The sequence below is a fragment of the Bubalus kerabau genome, chromosome 4 (genome assembly GCF_029407905.1).
Source record: "Bubalus kerabau isolate K-KA32 ecotype Philippines breed swamp buffalo chromosome 4, PCC_UOA_SB_1v2, whole genome shotgun sequence".
NCBI classification, from domain to species: Eukaryota; Metazoa; Chordata; class Mammalia; order Artiodactyla; family Bovidae; genus Bubalus; species Bubalus kerabau.
The window spans coordinates 15,128,721-15,151,078 of record NC_073627.1 but is presented as its reverse complement, the minus strand read 5'-3'; the positions used below and the strand labels follow the sequence as shown (position 1 = coordinate 15,151,078).

The 22,358-nt window shown below is 36.7% G+C and overlaps 1 protein-coding gene across 3 annotated transcripts in view; it reads right to left on the bottom strand.

Annotated features, from left to right (window-relative positions):
* The window catches only part of BPTF (bromodomain PHD finger transcription factor), a 135,828-nt gene that overhangs the window by 61,301 nt on the left and 52,169 nt on the right, over positions 1-22,358 (bottom strand). For 2 of the 3 annotated variants that reach the window (XM_055575490.1, XM_055575493.1), the window contains exons 3-7: positions 17,403-17,626; positions 11,304-11,513; positions 10,564-10,752; positions 4,026-4,214; positions 349-536 (exon numbers count right to left, since the gene is read on the bottom strand). In XM_055575490.1, the coding sequence (XP_055431465.1) occupies positions 349-536; positions 4,026-4,214; positions 10,564-10,752; positions 11,304-11,513; positions 17,403-17,626 (1,000 nt within the window). The remainder of the gene's footprint in view (positions 1-348; positions 537-4,025; positions 4,215-10,563; positions 10,753-11,303; positions 11,514-17,402; positions 17,627-22,358) is intronic. The other variant, XM_055575491.1, reaches the window with a different exon arrangement.

The following is a 22,358-nucleotide window of genomic DNA, read 5'->3' as shown; positions in this document are numbered from 1 at the left end:
TAAAGTGACTCCAGTCAGATCTGAGCATCAGACCTTTAATAAAGCCCACACAAGAGCCTACCTGTTCCCACATGTGAAAAAGAAGCCTCTATCTCTTTAGAATTGCACACAATAAAACTAACCATATATAAGAAAGTATACTATCCATGTCCAGCATTTTTAGGCATGGATTGAAACTGTGGTGTACATTTATCATAATATAAACCTAACACTTTTAATCTTCCTACACACTACACTCTCAAAGTGAGGAAAATACAGTTCAAAAATATATGTCTACAAACATCCTGCTTCTATTTTAATAATTATTTCACATTTCAGAGATGTTTGTTTTAAGCAGAAAGAACACACCTCTTTCCCCTCCTTAAATAATTTATTTGCTTCATGGGCTGCAGCGGCCACCTGTTGGCTCTTCAGCTGACTCAGTTTGCTGTCTGGGTTCCGTAACCTGGTGATAATCCGAGTTGAACCAGATGCTCCTCTTCCTCCTCCAGGAGACTCACTTATTTCCCCATTAGACTTCTCTGATTTGAAATCACCTGTTATCAAACAAAAAGCCCAAAGTAATTGCTAATAGTAAGTAGACTATATGTAACAAGTAATAATACTTTACTAATCCAAATATTCTATCTGGTAGACAACTAAGATCCAGAAAACAAACAGAAAAAGTCCTTGAATACCCAAAGCAAATGGATTAGTTCTTCAAAGTTTTACTCCAAAGAAAGTATGTCAGAACTTCACTGTGAGTCATTATTTTACAGAAAATTCAAATATGCCAGGTCATCTGTTGTAAAGGTCATCTACCAGAAAAGGGGAAGGGCTGCTACAGGTTAACAAGGAACAAACATAACTCGAAATGCAAACTGATAAAATATTGCCTTATATATTCAACGTGGATTTCTGTATTAAAAGGATATAACTAATTTTAGAAAGATTTCCACTGAAAGTCTGTTCAAATACCTAACCGTTTAAAGCTTATAAACATAAAGTGCATGTTCTCCTAAGGAATCTAGGTAATTATCTGTGTTTGCAGACAATGTACATGTGAAAATCAACTGCATTAATTTTTTTTTAATATAGTAAAGGCCTCTCATATTTTCATAACATCAATTTTTTAAAGTAATGGATTTAACTGCCAAGGAGCAACTTCTGCTTTTCCATGAATCTCACTTCAGCTGAAAATTCCTATATATTCTAAAACTATTGCATCACTATCCAATTTCCATTGGCCAGACAGTTAAACAAGACCTCATTTTCCTTTTTCAGTTTTTAAAAACGAAGTGTGGCAATTGCAAATGAAAAACCAAGCAGACAATAATGCCACTGACTAAATCAAGACGCGGTCATGTTGAGCTCTAGAGGCTACTTCTTGGGACCATCACTGAAGTTCTCCAATAAAGACATTTTAAACTTCACTTAATCAAGCCCAGACTTCCTAAAAGCAGAAAGGGAACAGCGTGGCACTTTTTAAACTGAAGCCACTCAATTTACATCCAAGGATCCAATAGGCAAGAGTCCATTTGTTGCCACTTGCTAAATTTAGTGCAAATAAGGGCAAGGAGGCAGAAAATTCACCCCTGGGGGAAACACTTGAAGGAACAGAGAAAGGGAACAAGGCTAAGAGTGGAGGTCATTATCTACTACGCCCTGCAAAAAGGTGTATTCTCCCTGTTACAAAGGAGGGAATCACAGTGATGCAGCCTGCAGGCAGAGTCCAGAGCTGCTGGACCCTAGTCTCCCTAACTCCTTGTTTAATGATGTCAAGAGGCAGGAGCTATACAGACTTTGCTCACCTGAGGGCTAGGGCAGACAAACTGGGTAAGTAGAGGGGGTTCACCTTCAGGTACCCCGAGCCAAGTTTCTGGGCGTTAGGCACGAGCTGGGGGTCCAAGCAATCTACAAGGGGTACAACTGCCAGAAAAAACTCCAAACCTGTCAAACAGGATGTATAATTATTCAAACCTACAGCAATTTCCAGCAGGCCATCCCTGACAGGTGGACCTAGGCTGGTAAAGCAGGATGGCCTCCAGCAGGGGGATCTTGCCATGTTCTTCTCACATCTTGTCCATATCCATCCTCCCGGAGAATGTCCCAGAAAATGCCAGCCAGGTTTATCGGAGAATACCGTTCACCATCAGGATAATGAGTGTTACAGGTAGTTAAAACTCATAACCTGGCTCATGGATTGTAAGATCAAGGTAAGCCACGTCCAGATGTAATCAAAATAGTACACACAATACACAGAAATCCTAGATACAACGTTATCAGATGTAATTTGGGGAGAGAAGTTTTTGAAACAATTTTCAGTTGTGGGTGAGACGTTTGCATTATGTTAGGCAGAAGCGCTTCTGAGTTTGGATACACACGCTTGTCCTGAGCTAGGGTGGAACTGTGGATATTTACTGTTTCCTGACTTCACATCTCTCTTTATTTGGAAAACCATTCCTACCCCACTCCAATCATATACTTTTGCTGGAGCCATCAATCATAATACCTTGCCTGCCCTGGCCACAGGGGTGGGAACAATATGTCCAATAGGCCACTCAAATTCCTTCCTCAAGCACTTTTGATTTGGAGCAGAAGTAGGGGCCTTGCCTTTGGGTCACAGACCATGGAAACTTATGAATACAAACCGCTGAGGCCATCTTCCCTGCCACTTGGGAAAAGCCTGTCTGTATTAGGAGAGAACGAGGTTAACACACAAACATATGCAGATCCAAAAAGTTGAGACAGAAAGAGGAAAAGGGAAAGAGTTTTGATACCTGGGGGTCCAGTTATGCCTGATGATGGCTTGGACTTCCCAATTACATGAGCTAATTAAATTCCCTTTTCACTTAAGCTAGTTTAAGCTGGTTTGGTCACTTGCAATTGAAAAGGTTTTAATTAAAATAGATTTCCATCTCATACACAAAATTACACACCAGCAGGATTAAAGACAAAGTTATAAAGTATTAGGCGAAATTACTGTAAAATATATGTATGTTCCTGGGATAGAGATGGTCTTCCTTACTTAGCAAGACACAAAATCCAGAGAAATCCTAAAGAAAAAGATAGATTTAAATGCATAAAAAAACGTAAAAACTTTCTGTACAAAACAAGCAATGCCTATTTAAGTATAGAGGTAAAATAAAAAATTAATACCCAAAATACATAAAGCGTTCCTAAAACTCATTGGGGAATATCAAAAGTCAAGAGGAAAAACTGAGCAAAAGACATGAATAAGCAATTCACAGAAAGTTCAGCAAACACATGAAAAGAAATTCAACCACATTAGTAAGCAGAGATATGCAAATTTTTTCATGAAATACCACTGGCCAAAATGTAAAAGGTGAAAATGTGAAGAAATACATATATATGTAAATTATTAGTATACATTTCTTTTAATGTACAATTAAGCAACAGCCATCACTATTTTAAAAATGTACCTACCATATGATCCAGCAATTCCACTTACTGTATCTACACTGTCAGAAATACTTACATAAGTAGACAAAGATACATGTTGAGGATGTTAAAAAGCACCACTAGTTGTAATAAGGAGAAAACTGTTAACAGCCTAGATGTCCATTAATAGAGAAACAGTAAATGAATTATGGTTCATCTGTACTGTGGCATATCATGCAGCAGTTAAAAAGAATAAATTCAATTTATTACATGAAAAGAACCCCTACATGTATTACTGAGTGAAAAAAGCAAGATGCAGACAATACGTGCAGAATGATTCCGCTTATCTATTAAAAAAAAGTGTTTTTTCTAAGCATACATACATAAATGTAACTACATGGAGAAAGATACAATTCCAATTAATGGTGGTTACCTTTGGGGAGGGGGTGTGAAATAGATGAATTTTTTTCCCTATATGTTTGTTTTTTAAAAACAAAAGCACTGAGTCCAAGTGTTACTTATGCTTTAAAAAAAAAAAAAAAGAAAGAAAATCCAAATCTTCCCACCCCCATCAAACTTGTATTTTAAAAAATTAAAAATTAAAAAAAAAAAAGTTCCTTTCGCTGTATGAAGTGTATCCTTACCTATCTCTTCCTGAATAGAGACAGGTGTATGGGACTCTCTCTCTCCATTTTCAGGGTCATCGGCTGCCTTGGCAGGCTCGCTCTGGGAAGAGCTGAGCTCACTGCTGCTGTGACTGTGCTCCAGGTTAGGCTGGATGGAGGCAGTGGTGGCACTAGGGTTACTGCTGTCACATGTCTTGTTAGGTTCTTCTAGAAAAATAGAATATCTGATTTTTAAATTGGAAATCACATCAAAAATAACTAATTGTCAGAAAAGACATTTAATTGTTTTAGAGTTGCATTACAAAGCCAGATTTTAAAAAGAAAAAGCTGCTCATGTATGAATAATGCAATGTATGAAAAGAAATTTGTAAATAACACCCTGTGAACTGTCTTTTAAGTCTCTCAGCATTAACTCAATACACAGTACAAAGACCATCTGTCAGAGTCAAGTGATATAACTATCTCACAGAATTTATGTTATGATGTGCCAGATACTGCAGAAGTAATTTAGTGGAGAAAATCCCTCAAAATCAGAAATTTATATTCTTACTTTTCAAAAAGCCTTCAAACAGTATTCTAAATGGAATTAAACAGGATTACTTATCTCTAAGGTTTTCCTGCCTGAATTCTATACCCCCAAATTTAACTACAAGGTGATACTTAAGTGATTGTTAATTTTAAGAATCTAACAGTATCAGTAAGAGTATAGTTGCTGAAAGACCAAAATGAACACTACCATGAACTGAAAGCCTTGAACTCAAATGTCGTTTTCCCTGGTAGTTCAAAAATCTAGAGCCTCCTTGTGTATTTCATTTTGCCACTATTAAGGTAGCTTTTATATCAATCACCTAAATTAAAAGTGATTGACAGCGTATCACAAAGACTATCTGTAATATATTATGAATTCCTAAACTTTGTCTTGAAGGAAAAAACCAACAACCTAATAGAAAAATGGGAAAACTATATGAACAGTGACAAAAGAAATGAAAACGGCCTTTAAACATGGAAATAGGCTCATTTAATTAAAACTAAAAGAAATGCAAAATAAAACTGTATGGAGAAACTACCTCCCAGCTACCAGATGGGCCAAAAATCCAAGTTTCATGCTATTCTCAGGTAGAGAGGCAGGAGCTTAAGAGGTACTGCCACACACTGCTGTGGGAGTGGCAAAAGGGTGCCAAGTGGATAGAAGGGAACTGACGATACCCAGAAAAATTATAGTTGCAACTACTCTTAACTTAGCAATCCCACGTCTATAAATCTATCCCAAAATTCACGGGCAGAAATACTACACTGCTTATTTGCAGAGGTATTTACTGTAGCACTATAATAGCCAAAGACCAGAAAAAGAAAATGCCCATCAAAACGGTACTGGCTGAATAAAAGATGGAACATACAGTAAAATACCATGTACCATAACAAGAACTGAGGGGATCATTATATCCACATACAAACTGATCTCAAGATTAAATGTATAAAGAAATATGCAGAAGAGCACTTAGAGTATGTCAACATTATGTAAGAAAAGGAGAAAAATATGAATTTATGGATATATTATTCCTTTCTATACCAAAAAAAAAATCACTAACGAAAAATTAATAAAAATGGCTACCTATAAGGGAAAGGAAGGACATGGTTACCTACAGAGCGAAGGGATGAAAGTGAAAATTCTCTGAACAGATATAGTTACACACAGCTGGACTTTGGAATCGCGTAAATGTTTTGTATTTAGTTAGAAATGCACCCCCTAAAAAGTGAAAACCAATGGGAACAAAAAAAAGTCTAACTGCGCATCAAGTTGTTGGCATAACTGCACAGAGAAAAAAATTATTTCAAGTGACTTTGGAACACAGAATTTTGACTATACAGTCTTACTGGAAATATGGTACAAAGATGAAAAGCTGAAAAAACCTTAAATGCCATTAGGACATCTTACTGTGAGCAGTAACATTGGTATTATAAAATTCTATGCTGTTTAAAACATTTCTTTGTATTACTGTTATAAATGCATATCAGTATATTGATAATTATAATGTAATAATAATATATAATTATTAATTAACATCTGAATCAGGATAAAGCAAATATATAATTAAGCTACTGTTGTTAGGAACTAAGCCATTCAGTATAAAGAAAAAGATACAAATGTTAAAAAAAAAAAAAAAACTATGCAATCGTCAATCTGAATTTGAAATGTCAACATGAATTGGTCTTTTTCTTTTCTGAAATATGTGTTTCCTAACACTACCCACCAAAAAATCCTACAGAGAGTGTACATCATAAAAGAATAGGCAATCAATCCTATCCCCAGATATTTTGATCCTGAAAAGACTGAGCTCAGAATTTATCTGTTTAAACTTTCAAGGTGCTAATGAGCTGAGGATTCCTGTAACTCATAACACACAGCATTTTTGTTAACTTGTCCCAAGTTAATTTGCCTTAGGCTCTCCTCCATTTCAGTTTAGAATTCTGACTTTGTTTTTCAATTGTTCTAGAACTCTTGACCACTTTACTTCATTAGGCTATAAGATTAAAGAAATCTCAAGCATTTGCTTTAAAACACCACAAAGAAGGTTTATTACCCACCAATTGTCCTCTCAGTTCAACCACACTAGAAACTAAAACCAAACATAAAAAAAAAAAAAAAAGAAACAAAAGAGTAACATTTTGCTGCAGAACCTCCAAAAGCTATTATTAATCAACTCAAGGAGTAAACCCGTAATACATAAGTTCAGCATCCAGTATCAGCAGCCTCTTCTATCCACTAATTTCCTGATAATAAAATGAAAACCTAAAGCAAAGTACTATCTTTATCCCAAAAGTTAAGAAACAGATTAAATAAAATGTTATTATTATTCAACTTTATAGTTGGTAGGTTTCCAATATGTCTATGGAAACATTTTCAAAGCAGCTTAAATAGTTATGGATATAAAGCCAGTTTTATCTATTGCTACTATCTTTTTAGTCCCAGGCATTAAATCTAGAGGCATAACTTAAATAAAAACAAATGCTGTCTGCATTATAGGTTTGAATACAAATTCTCTGTAGTACATTTGAGGTTAAGATACTAGAAAGACATGCCCCCCTCTTCTCTTATAAACTGAAAAAATTGACACTCTGGTATAAAAAGTTTCTAATCTAAAATCCAGAACAAAAGTATAACTCTGAAATTGAGCTTTTTGTTAACTACAAAGGAGTTATGCTGAATAATAAACAGTATACTTGCTATAAGGCATCATTTTTGGCAACATAACCATTTTCATGAGCTGAAGTGAAGTGTCTGGAGTAGAGATGCAGGGCGGAGGGTGGGGGCAGGGCGGTGGTGGGAGGATCTGAGGAATAGATATTCAGAGACTAACTTTTTAAAGTGATGTCTACAAACCTCTCTCAAAATACAGCCCAAACCTCAGATTAAACTTCAGTCTCAGCTACATAAAATCTTTCTAATCACTGATCATACCCAACTTGAAATCATGAAATCTGTCCATTTTTCTTATGTTTTCATTCCTTTAGAATTTTAGATCACAGATTTGTAATTCTTCCTTTGCATAATGTCATCCAGCGTAAGACAATGACAGTGCTGTCTGACAAGACTTGGCAAAATACAGCTTGAAATAAATAAATATACATACGCATATATGTATATGTTTATGTGTATGTATATATTTCTAAAAAATTCTAAAGTAGACGTATTTAAAAAGAGTTTCTCAGGTTATTTTTAAGTATCTTTCTATTCTAGAAAAGATATCCAATACAAATGCTAATCAAAAGAAAGCTACTGTATTTAGTAACATTATTAACAATAAAGGGTATTTCACAAAGATAAAGTTAATTCAACAATAAAAATTATGTGCACCTAATAACACAGGCTCAAACTATATAATGCAAAACTAAAAACATTTGAAAGATAAAAAGGCAACACATTAAAAAAAGTAACTTACAAGTATCTTGCAGAGAGGGAGGGAAATAGCAAAAACATAGACATGAACAACACAATTGAAAACCCTGACCTAACTGTTCTGTACAGTACCCCAAAACTAAAAATATATGTCTCAAGTGCATATTGGAGGAGGAAATGGCAACCCGCTCCAGCATTCTTGCCTGGAGAACCGTGGACAGAGGAGCCTGGCGGGCTACAGTCCAGGGTGTTGCAAAGAGCCTGAGTGACACGACCGCGTGTCTAACACCTGACTAAGTGATTAACACTTTCTTTCAAGTGTATATGAGATAGTTTATCAATATTAACCAAATGTCGGGAGACAAAACAAGCCTCAGCAAATCTTAAATCATGCACAGAATGTTCTCTGACGCCGGTTTGTCAAACCAGACATCAATGACAAAAATATACCTAGCAAATCTCTAAATGTTTGGGTGCTAAACAACAGATTTCTAAATAAGCAATGGATTAAAAATATATATATAACAGAAATCAGAAAGTATTTTAAACTGAATAATAAAGACAAAATAACATATTAAAGTTAGTGAAGTGAAGCTACAGCAGTATACAGAGGAAAATGTATAGCCTTGATGACAGCAAGTTATGAAAGCATCCATTAAGTGAGAAGAAGAAATTTTAATAGAGTGTATGAGAAACTTTTGGAGGTGACAGATGTTTATGCCACAGGTTACAGTGATGGTTTCACAGGTACATCTTTATCTCCAAACTCATCAAGTTGTATATGTTAAATATGTACAGCTTTTTGTGTATCAATTATAACTCAATAGAGTGGTTAAGGGGGAAAAGAGGCAGGGAGGAATAACTCACAAGAATGAAAAGAAATTAAAAGGAATCCCAAAGTTATTTTTTTAAAAGACTCATAAAAATTAATAGTCTCATGAAATGATTTAACCAATGTCTGGATTGAAAAAAGGGAACATCACTACAGATGCTATAGACACTTAAAAACAGTTATCATGTCAGTAAAATTTAAAATTTAAATGAAATGGTATATTCTTAGAAAAATAAAACTTAAGAAAATTGACACAAGAAATCAACAGAAAACATGAATACTTCACTATCTGCCAAAGAAATGAAATCTACAATAACTTTCCCACAATGAAAACTCCAGGACCAAAAGACTTTAGCAAACATTTAAGGAATAAACAACACCCACCCACAGAAACTCTTGCAGACAAAAGGAAAAGTGGGAAATTGTAAAATAAAAACTCATTTTATAAGCCCAACGTAATCTAGGCATCAAATCCTGACACAGACATTATCAGAAAAGGAGAAAGTGAAAGTGAAAGAGAAGTCGCTCAGTCGTGTCTGACTCTTAGCGACCCCATGGACTGCAGCCTACCAGGCTCCTCCATCCATGGGATTTTCCAGGCAAGAGTACTGGAGTGGGGTGCCATTGCCTTCAGTTCAGAGAAGGAGAACTACATGTCAATTTCATTCATGAAAGCTGATGCAAAAATTCTAAAATAGTAAAAATGGAATGCAACAATATTTAAGAACAAAAATATGTCACAACAAAGTTGTATTTATTCCAGGAATATGAGATTGGGTTAACATTATTTAAAAAATCAATGCAGAAACTTTTGCTTCCAGTCAGGATAGAGAAGAGGGACTGAACCTAGCCCAGTCTATGCAATAACCAGACAAAAAAAGAAATCACGTAATAGAAAATGAACAAAAGAACTGACAGGCACTTCAAAACAGAAGGTATCCAAATGACACACACACACAGAAGCACGTGTGCACACAGTCGCATGTACATGCACACACACACTAAAGGTGTTCAACATCCTTAGTCACCAGGGAACTGCAAGTTCAAATCACAATAAGCTATCCCTACATTTCTACCAGAAGGACTAAAAAAGAACTCTTTCAGGGTTTCCATCACAGTATTAACTACAATTACTGACCTTCCATAGGATCACCAGTATTTTCTTATTTTGCTTATCTAATTTTCTAATTTGCCTTCTTAAAAAAATACATTAAAAAAAATACATCAAGCTCCTATGATAAAATTTTTTCTTTTTTAAAAAAGGCAAAAGGAAAGGCATAACAACATTCTTGATGTGATATAACTTACTCTGAGTATTAATTTTAATAAGCTTAAAGTATTACTGGTTAACTCACATTTTCATATCAAAATGCATGACAATGGTTTTCTATTACAGTATTATGGTTTGAAATGTTGTTAAAAAGAAACTTACATGACCACATGCAAACATAAAATTAATCTGTTAGTACGTACAGAACTGGAACGGTCAAATCATTCAACACTGAGCCATTAGCACGTGAGTACTTAAAACCAAAATATCTGCCACTATGGTCTGGTGATAAAATATACAAATAAGTCTATTAAACAAAAACAGCTAAATGAACTTTAAAAAAGCATGAAGATTATGATGAGTTTCAAGCACTAAATGCAGGAACATCTGTCAAACTCCCAATGTTAGGTGACAATTTAGCGGTCAGGGATGGCACTGATGTAAGCAAGCAGCATGATGAACACATACTTTAAGGTTTTAGGTGACATTCAGCTCTCACTACTCAAGGGAAGGACTTCCCCCCATTACAGAGGCATTGATACACTGCCCTCTGTACCTGGCACGTCCTGGGGGAGCTCAGATGCCACCTTCTTCTCTGCCATGTTGCTGCTATCGTGGGTTTCTGAGACACACCCCATGGGACTCCTCCCTTCAGAGGGAACAGTCTCTTCGGAAGAAGCATTTGTTGTGTTGTCGCCAAGATTTGCTGACACAGAGTTACCTTTATCCCCAACTTCTGTTGGCTCTACAGTAAAATGCACAACAAAACTTTAACGATACCCTTTAAAATTGCTAGAGGACAAATGGCCACATTCAGTCATCTACTGAAAATGAATGAGCACCAAAAAACCTGGCTTCTATTCAATGGCCATACTGAAGCAATTAGATTCTGGGATATTTTTGCAGCAGGTAATCCAAAGAGTATTTAAGAATATTTGGTATTATTAAGAATGTTTAAGTAGTCAACATAAGAAGGAACATTTTTTATCACCCAAAAGTGTATATTCTGATAGAAAAACAGTGATTTTTCACCAACAAATCTCATAGGGAAATCGTACCTTATTAAGAAGTATAGAGATATGGATATAAAATCATAGCAAATCCACCAATATATAAAACTCATTACAATGGTTATACATAAGGAGGAAGGATACACTAATCTCTTTAGAAATGTAAAATTAAATAGTTGTTTGTAATAAAAAAAAAAAAAACCTCATTTTCATTTTGCAAGTAAAATTGGAGATTTCCTAAATAACACTGATGAAATATTTCTTTTTAACCAAGTAATGTCTTTACCCTCAGATCTTCCTTGCTCGGGATCGACGTCATCTGGTGTTTTGTCTTCACTGTCTTTTTCAACAATCTGGTCTTCAAACTCCTCTCTGCTTTTCTCAGCATCTTTGGAGTTACTAGTCTCAGTCTCATTCTTGTCCTTGTCTATTTCTTCTGGGCTTTTAACAATATCAATGTCTCCCTTTTTGGCTCTTATGGATTCCAAAATTTCTTCTATAATAAAACAAATAAAAAATTGTGTTTCCATATTACCAAGTATAAGGTACTACAAGTGTTACCTAAGAGTTTCAATACAAGCTATTAAAAGATAAATTTGTTAAACGCATTAAGAACTCTGAAACAAGGATCAAGATTACCAGTAACAGTTTGATACCTAAGAGAACTTGACCAATTTGGTTATCTTCACAGCTAGAAAACAGTCTTTTAAAATTGAGATTGCTACAGATAACTGTAATATCCTCTGCCATATAAGAAAAACTGTAAGCTGACACAGACCCACAGTCTGCGCAGTGTGGTACAGTGACAAAAACCTAGAGACCCATGACCTAGTACAGATCTGCCTTAACTGTGTGAGCTGGGCAGGCTACTTAACCTTTGGTCCTCCACCGTAAAATAAGAAAACGAAAGCCCATTAAACATTTCTATCTGAAATCCCATAGCTTTCTGAAAGTCACTAACGCCTAATGGCTCTAATTTCCTCTCAACCTCGGTGCAGTGAGACCATAACATGGGTGCAGACCACAAGGTACAGCAACACAGATCCCTGGATACTGACGTTCTTTACATCATAATACAATACTATCGTGTTTTACTTTGTTGCTCAAACTGGTCCAGCTTTTGGCCACTGGGAGCTTTTCCAGGGGAGTCCTGTATCCTTTAAACACACTTCCCCTCCCTCCTTCCTTACTTTCCAACACTACAAGATGCTCCAGGCTCACCTTGGGTGTTCTCTGCCCCAGCCCTAGAATATACCATCTCTCAAGGAATCTTAACTTTTTTTTTTAATTGGAGAAAGAGATTTAGAAGTCGTGATCTAGGCATTATGTGTTCTTCTTACTAGTGGGGTGTCACTGCTTCTCTCATCACCACAGACCCAGGGAATGTATATACGTATATTAACCTACGTATCTATACATCTTTATTATTTCTGTATCTATCTGTGTTTGTGTAGCGGGGAGTAGGTGTGTGGTTCATTCAAGCATGGCTCTGTTGTTTTTTTGTAAGTTCACTGTCTGACAGAAGTCGCTTTCATTACAATGTATCTATTTATTTGGTTAACCCTATTATTCACAGTAAACCAGTTTCAGAATTGCTAAACTGTACTCCCATGAGAAAGTGTTTGTGAACAAGAAGAAACATTAACGCCAAAGCTGGGCACCCGTGGTACCTCTTTTGGGATTTTTTAATTTCTTTGTTTACATTTCCTTTCTTTAAATGTTCTCTACCCTCATTTTCATCAGTGTTTCCTAAATTGTAGGTTTCCTAGGATTAGAAAAACCTTGTCAAGTCATCAGTGAAAAACACTGACCTCTCTGCTTAAAAGATTATCTTTGAGATGGCTGGAGTTAATTCCTTACTTTCTTTCTCTCACCTTAGCTGCTCCTAAATCCTATAAGAATTCTAAGTCAGTGATTATAGAAACATCTAAGTCAGCTATAGGACAATTTCAAACAGAAGGAATTCTAATACATATATTTTCTGTCTTCACCATCACCCCAGGATCCTTTTTTTACATCATTTCCTTATATCCTTTTACCTATCTATACATCTACACTGCTTTCAGTTCCTATTAACCCTAATGCATTTACTCTTGCTATATACACTAAATCAATGGAAGTATCTCAATTACTGTGAAAAGAATTTTTTATTTGGAAAAAGAAAATTTATTCACCAATTACCTGCTTTTCTTAGAGCCATATTATTTCTTACTTTAAAATATAGCTCCATCCTGATCAAAGTGTTACACATTCAACCAACTTCCACCCTGCCACATAATGAGGATAGAGTTAAAAAAAAAACAACTATAAATCAGATCACCTAAATTAGGTAGAAAGCACAGGTAGGATGACCAAAGGTCTCTGATTTTCTATAAAGGTTCTAATTTTAATAGTCTATCCTGTTATCCACTCTATCAAGTATACAAAAATTATCAGTGTATATGTCTGTATTTTCAGCTCAAGACCTACAGTACTCACAGCCTTAAGAGAAACACACCAAAAAAGTGGGAGGGGAAAAAAAAAACATTAAGGGGGTGACAGAAGAAATAATTGGTCTAGGTTGTATCTGATCTGTAATAAATATGCATCCTCTATAAACATGTATAGTAGTCTATACTTTGCAGGAATATTTCAAAATTAAATAGAATTAACCTACCAAATATTAAAAATCATCTCCTCTCAGAAAAAAAATTTATTCCAAAAATAAACTTCTTTCAAACAAGCAGAATAAAGCATTACAAAACACAATCACCAAAAGGGTATATGATAAAAAAAACTATTTACAGTTACAAATATATAATAAATTTTAGAATCTAGATGGTAGGCTTATGTACTGGGTAATTCTTTTAACTTTCTGTATATTTGACAATTTCAAAAATATTAGGGGAAAAAAACAGAAAAAATATTCAGAAAAAAAAAAAAAAAACCCACCAAAAAAATGAATTAAACTCTCCTGAAGTGGACATATATGTATATAACAACCAGAGAGCTGAAAATGTGAAAGTATTTATGCTATTTGTGAGGTTAAAAAAGAAAAGTCATAAGGATAAGCTGGGATTCTGAGATCATTAATAAGATACTGTAAATTATTCTTGGCTATTTCAGGAGCCCAGTAGTCTGTTTTTTTTAATCTCATAAAACCCCCAATTAAAGAACACCACTAGATATTATTTTAGGTATTTACCTGGACTGGATGCTCCTAAACTATTATAGCCAAGATTTTGGTTCCCAGAGAGAGCAAATAAAGATAATGGTGGCAGACCGCTGTTTTAATAGGAAATTCTTCTATCTGAATGTTTAATTCATTGCCAATACATTCCTTAGAAAGTTGCTGAGAGGATTAAAGGCTTGTGTAACATCTAGATGAACACCTGGCCCACAGTAGGTACTCAAAAATGTTAGTTTCCCCTTCTCTTCCCCATCAATTTTCAATTCTTGTGAATCCCTCCACCTTTAGTACCAGGTTGGTTGTACCTTAGCAAAAAAAAGGGGAAGGGGGGAGAAAAAAGAGAAGAAAAATGTCACTTGTTGTCTAGATCTCACCAATAAATTCAAGGTACACTTTACCTTATTTAAATTAACTTCAGTTGTACTAAGAGGGTAGCTGTCCACAGGCTGTGGCCACATATCTCTAAGAATATATTGCGCCCTAATGCTCAAAGCTCTATTTCTGATTATTACAAAAGGTTTAACTAATTTTTAAAAGTACATCACAGGCTGAATTACATGAAATATAACATGCTTATTGTAGGAAATTTGAAAAATATAAAACAGAAAGTAACTATAATCCTACTATGCTAATTAGTTATTTTTTAGTGATAAAAACTGATTATTCACCCAGTTGATTATTCAGAGGAAGAGAATTTAAGTACCTCAATAACCCAGGTACTGTTTTGGCATGGTACCTCATGCATTCTCCAATGTGTAGTGCTCCATCACACGGTAATTCAAATGAAATTAACCAGTGCCTCCACAAATTCATTTTCAGTTTGACATTCCCCCCAGTCAGACCACTAAACATTTTAATTATCCATTTCTATACTGGCTTTGTTCTTTACTTAAGATGATGAAGTGTTACTCGCTCAGTCGTGTCCGACTCTTTGCGACCCTGTGGACTGCAGCTGCCAGGCTCCTCTGTCCATGGAATTCTCCAGGCAAGAATACTGGAGTGGGTAGCTATTCCCTTCTCCAGGGGATTCTTCCTGACCCAGGGATTGAACCTGGGTCTCCTGCACTGCAGGAGTATTCTTCACCGACTGAGCCACCAGGGAAGCCCATGATTAAGATGATACTACTATATATATAATTTTGTACACAGATGAGTTCACTCTAGAAAATATTTCTAATTCAACACCTGATAAAAACACATTCTACATTGCTTTTTAGGGGACAGCATGGCTCATTATTACTATACTAAAAGCTGAGACTGCAAGAGAGTAAAAAGGGATTTGTCAATTGCAATGCTGGGATCCATAAAAGGAAATTAAGAGGGGAAGTAATCCTCTTAATTATATTAGTACAATTATCAACCTCCCCAAAGAATTCTGATGAGTAAAACTTATCTGATGGAAAAAAATACACATTAAAAAAACCCAGATCTAATGATAAAAGATACTTTCAACTACCAGATATGAATAAATATAACTCTTGTTAACTAAATCTACTAGTTTTTGAAGAAGTACAGGGAAGTCCGTTTACTATTTACTTTTTTAAAATGTCATATAATTCATTATTTGTTACAAAGCAGGGAATAAAAATAAAAACACTAAGCAGCAAAATAAATAAGGTAGTAATCAAAATAGGAGAAGGCAATGGCATCCCACTCCAGTACTCTTGCCTGGAAATCCCATGGATGGAGGAGCCTGGTAGGCTGCAGTCCATGGGGTTGCAAAGAGTCGGACACGACTGAGTGACTTCACCTTCACTTTTCACTTTCATGCATTGGAGAAGGAAAAGGCAACCCACTCCAGTGTTCTTGCCTGGAGAATCCCAGGGACGAGGGAGCCTGGTGGGCTGCCGTCTCTGGGGTCGCACAGAGTCAGAAATGACTGAAGCGACTTAGCAGCAGCAGCAGCAGTAATCAAAATATAACGCAAAGTGTAAAATATATTTCCATGAGTCCTGATATACATGACTGAATAAATAAATAAGAATACACAAATCTGTGCAGGAATCCAAATAACGTATGTAGATCAATGCTCCCTCAAGGAGGTGGACTGTGACTCCCGATGGCCTAAGCGGGCTATGCACAGTGACTCTCTCCCCCAAACCATAGTATGGGTGGGAGGAGTAATTTTACAATAGACAAACCAGACAAATACTGCCTCAATCAGATGACCCAAGTTAACATCACTGGTGATAAATCATGCTGATGGCAGGTACTCTGGATAAGATGACGAGGAGGGCACTTCATCTTTGTGGTCTTCCTCCCCAAAATCCACAACACAAGGCTAACTCGAAGAAGAACACGAGACAAATCCATGTTGAGGGCGTTCTTTTAAGTCCCTGGCCAGCAATCCTCAAAACCTGTCCAGGTCATCAATAATAAGGAAAATCTGAAAACCTGTGACATCCTAGAGAGACAGGATGACTAAATAGAGTGTGGTGTCCCGGAAGGGATCATGAGACAGAAAAAGGACATTAGATAAGAACTGAGGAAATCTGAATGAAGTATAGATATAAGTTATTAAATATATCAAGACTGGTTCATTAGTGATGACAAACACACCACACTAATGTGAAAGTCGCTCAGTCGTGTCTGACTCTTTGCGATCCCGTGACCTATATATATAGTCCATGGAATTTCCCAGGCCAGAATACTGGAGTGGGTAGCCTTTCCCTTCTCCAGGGGATCTTCCCAACCCAGGGATCAAACCCAGGTCTCCTGCATCGCAGGCAGATTCTTTACCAGCTGAGCCAGGATGTAAGACGCTGATAATAAGGGAAGTCTACTGCAGGGTATGCAAAAAACCCTCCATGCTATCTTAGCAACTTTTCTGTAACTCTAAAATTATTCTAAAATAGAAAGTAAAAAAAAAAAAAAAGAAGGCAAAGAGTAAATTTTAAAGGAACACCATTTCTCATAATTAAAAACAGGACTCCCTAAAAGGTTTATTAATAAAATTTGTGAATTAAAAAACAAATATAATTTGTGGAATATCAGTAACGAGTAAGACAAGGTACCAAACACTAAAATGTATAGGGTCCCTAATTTAAATTAGGATGAACAAGGTTCTATTGGGAAAATATTATAAAGAATTAAAGTAAAATAGTCATACTTGAAAATTTTAATACATTTTTAAATTTTGTAGTTATTTCACACCTACAGTTTATCTCAAAAAGTAAAATCTAAGAAAAAGTAAAATGAGAAGAATTTCCCACTCACCATTAGCTGCCGCCAGAAAGGATTTGTTACTGCCCCGAGCTTTATTGGTCAGGTCTTCAGTTATGTCCATGTGCCGGTGGATTTCTTCACGCATTTCTTCTAGAATTTTGCAGAGTTCTGCCTCCCAGTAATCTTTGTCTAGACAGTCAATTAATTCTGCAAGTTGGACCTTTGTGCTGTAGTACCAAATTTTCTTTTCATTTTCATTTTCTGTATCTTCTTCTCTGTTTAAGAAAAAGCACAAAAACACTTTATATGTTAGACACAATGGCACTTATCTGACAATTTTATCTATCCAGTGAAAGTTAAAATACATAACACAAAGACTGCACACTAAAGTTCAATTTATTAACACTTATTCACAAGAGATCGTCAAGTTTCATTCAAATTCAAGGTACTCATTTTACTTGAACTTCTATTTTGATTTCCTAGCCCAACATAGACAGCATATTAAAAAGCAGAGACACTCCTTTGCCAACAAAGGTCCATTTAGTCAAAGGTATGGTTTTTTCAGTGGTCATGTATGGATGTGACAGTTGGACTATAAAGAAAGCCAAGCACCGAAGAATTGATGCTTTTGAACTGTGGTGTTGGAGAACTCTTTTGAGAGTCCCCTGGACTGCAAGGAGATCCAATCAGCCCATCCTAAAGGAAATCAGTCCTGAATATTCATTGGAAGGACTGATGCTGAAGCTGAAGCTCCAATACTTTGGCCACCTGATGTGAAGAACTGACTCACTGGAAAAGACCCTGATGCTGGGAGGGATTGGGGGCAGGAGGAGAAGGGGACGACAAAGGATGAGACGGCTGGATGGCATCACCGACTCAATGGACATGAGTTTGAGTAAATTCCGGGAGCTGGTGATGGACAGGGAGGTCCATGGGGTCACAAAGAGTTGGACACGATTGACCAACTGAACTGAACTGAACCGAACCTAGCCCACAACAGCTTAGGATAAAATATAGTAAATGTAGATAAATGTAGCTTGTCATAGTGGGAAGAGAAGAACAGAGCAACAAAGAAAGATTTCTAAAAACATGACACTCAGAAATAGGACCTTAAAACTCGGAGTGTGTGAGTACTTGGTGGAGGATGGTCTTGGTGACACTTCAGTCAACATTAAGACCACCACTGTAACAACAGCATGCACAGAACTTTAGCCAGAAATATTTAAACTCTGTTCAGTACCTGACAGGTACAGAGCAGGGTCATGTTATACTACAGTTTAGAAACATTTCCACCAAAATGGTGGAAATGCTTTGTTAAATTTTGGTCCTTGAAGGAATCATCTTAATTGAGTGACAATATCTCATCGTTTTCCTTGCCTGTGGACAATCCAAGCCCAAACTGGAAAAGAGCAGAGCAGCTTCCTGTCCTGCTTACATCTTTCTAAAGATGCCATTCACTTGCAATGGAGGCAGACACTTGCACATGAATAGTCACTGATTAAAACCACAAGGCAAATTAATGTCTAGCGCCAGACTTTAAGAAACACATGTGATGGTAGTTCTTCTCTCATTCAAAAGAATTCAGGATTCCATAGGCATGCATTAATATACAATACTTGTCTTTCTCTTTCTGACTTATTTACTCTGTATAATAGGCTCTAGGTTCATCCACCTCATTAGGACTGACTCAAATGTGCTCCTTTTTTATAGCTGAGCAATATTCCATTGTATATACGTACCACAATTTCTGTATAAGTTCATGGAGGGTGGGACGAATTGAGAGAATAGCATGGAAACACGTAATTACCATATGCAAAACAGACAGCAAGTGGGAATCTGCTGTGTCACACAGGGAGCTCAACTCAGTGCTGTGACAGCCTACAGGGGTGGGATGGAGAGGGAGATGGGAGCGGGGTTCAGGAGGGAGGGGACATGTACACTCGTGGCTGATTCACGTTGATGTACGCAGAAACCAACACAATACTGTAAAGCAATCATGCTTCAATTAAAAAAAATTTTTTTTTAATCAGGAATATGTATGAAGTAGCTGACAAGAACAAGTCTAACTTTCCTACTTGCTCAAAGGCAAACTGATGGAGCTGAAAGAAGAGGACTTGAAGAAAGATCTGGCTTTAAATGGGCTCAGTCGCTTATGATATGTGAACGTGGACAAGACACAACCTCTCTGAGTGTCTGAGCTGTTTTATTCACCTCACTGGCACATGGGGATAACAGGACCTGTCTTGAGGGTCACTGTGAGATATTATAAAGCAAATAAAGGTATTCTGATAAGGCATCTTATTAGAGTTAAGTGTTATAGTGCCTGGAACATCATTGACAAGTGCAAAGTGTTAGTGGCTCAGTCGTGTCCGACTCTTTGCAACCCCATGGACTGTACACCGCCAGGCTCCTCCATCCATGGGATTTTCCAGGCAAGAATACTTGAGTAGATTGCCATTTCCTACTTCAGGGGATCTTCCCGACCCAGGAATCAAATCCAAGTCTCTTGTGTCTTCTGCACTGCAGACAGATTCTTTATTGTCTGAGCCATAATGACCAATAAATAGAAAATATTATTGTTACTAGTAAGGTAGTAAATAAATTAAAATGTAGAACTCCAGGAATGAGACATTCAATAATTTTGAAGAAAGGATATATTAAATCATGGATAAATAAAAGGATATCAAACTTAACAAAAATTTTTAAGAAAAAAGGTTTAATAAAGGGTCCCCATCATCTAGCTTTGCTTTTTCAAATAGGCATCTCCCGACATAGGATCTATATCTCTGATAGAGGCTTTTCACAAAAATTTCTGAAAATCATTTTTTTAAGCTACTCTGGATTTTACTTTACAATAGGTATTTTTACTGACTTCTTATGGCTGAATGACAACAATGGTCTACAGCAATTTAAAATGCTAAAGATGTCAGAATCCTCTAATGAAAAGATTAACAGGGAATGCCCTGGCGGTCCAGTCACTAGGACCCTCTGCTTCCACTGCTGAGGACCCAGGCTGAATCCCTGGCTGGGGAACTAAGTGCACACAAGCCATGGGACGTAGCCAAAAATAAATAAATAAAAAGCTTTCCAAAGGCAATACCATAACAAAAACATTCTCAGGGGGCTCAGTGGTAAGAATTCACCTGCCAAAGCAGGAGACACAGGAGATGCAGGAGACACAGGTGATGCAGGTTCAATCCCTGGGTCAGGAAGAGCCTGTGGAGTAGGAAATGGTTACCTCCTGCTCCAGTATTTTTGCCTGGGAAATCCCATGGACAGAGGAGCCTAGTGGCTTACAGTCCATGGGGTTGCAGAGAGTCAGACTTGAATGAGTGACTTAGCACGCACACACATCAAATCAGGAAGGACACAGTGAGCTCTGACCAAGCACAAGCGTGACAGGACAACCTAATCATTTTCTAAGATACCTACCGATCTTAAGGAGTTTTCCTCTGTTATAAATTTTATTTCTCTGTTATCAAATTTTTTTCTTACCTGTTTGCTTTTTTCTCGATACAGAAATATCTACAAATTTCAATGGAACAAGAAAAATAGTCTACATAAAAACATTTTGGGGGTAGAAATACAATTTACGAGCATAAGAATGAGACGTTAAGAGAGCAAACTTAAGCAACTCACAAGCTACTCAAAGGGTCCCTATCAGATGACTAAATTAGCCCATGCCGGCATTTGCAGAATTTCCATCTTAACAGAGAAGACTTAATTTTCATCTTAAGAGAAAATTCACAACTTCATAACAGTGGCAGTCCATTCTAGATTGAAACTGCTCTATTAGTTTTTACCCTTTTAAGAGAAGATACACATACCTAGTATTTCCATCAATCCATCCTGCTAGAATTCTCTGAAATGAATCTAACACCTCCTCCACACAGTCCTTCAACTCTTTCACATCTATAATTTTACCACTTTTTTCTTTTCTTTGTATCTTAAATGATAAAATACTTTAATCATTTCTCACACAGCACGTTTTCCAGTTTTCACTACACTGATATTCTTCCCCTAAATGTACAGTTTGTCAATGTCCTGCTAAAAATAGCCCTATTTTTTATTCTGCTCATCAAAGATAATACTCAACACTATTTTTTTTCTTCTTGAGGCTGTAGGGAGGATAAATTCATCAAAAGCATCAAGTAGTAAAACTGAGTGAACAATAATGGCAAATGCTTTCAAAGAAAAGTTGTTTTAATACTGATGTACTTGGGCACATTTACACAATTTAAATAACCAAGATTATTTCTTCTAATTGTAAAGGTGACAACAGCTTTCCTGTAGGAATATACATCAATTTGTAGGTGTATCTGTTTATGGGGTTATAATCTGTTTTCTACAGAAGCTCTGTCTCTGCAGTGCTCCTTCTGCACCCCTAAACTGGCCCAGCTTCCGTGAAGTCACTGATCAGCTCAAGGAGCTCACAGGCTGGCGGGGAAGGACAGGCTGGAATGAAAATATTTGCCAAAAACGCAATTAAGCGCAAGTTTCCAGATTCTATGCCTATGTTTTAAAGTCTGTTTGGCTTCTACTTAGGCAAGATAAGAAGTTAATGACTAACAGTTAAATTTTGAGTTTCATTTCTAAACAAACCCACAGAAACTAAGAGTAAGGAACGCTAGCGTGGTGGGTTGACTAGTACCCCACAGAAATGCATGTCCACCTGAGACCACAGAACGTGACCTTATTTGGAAATACAGTCTTTGCACCTGTAATTATCTAGAGATCTTGAGATGAAATCATTCTGGATTTGGGTGAGCCCTAAATCAAATGACTGCTATCCTTGTAAGAGGAGAAGATTCGAAGAGACACATGGAGAAGGTGATGTGAAGACAGAGGCAGAAATCTGAGTGATGTGCCAGTCTGTAAGCTGGGAAATGCCAAGGGCAGCCAGCAACCACCCAGAAGCTAGGAGAGAGGCGAAAGAAACAATCCTGCTGATGTGGATTTCAAACTCTCAGCCCCAGAATCATGACAGAATAAATTCCTGTTGCTTTA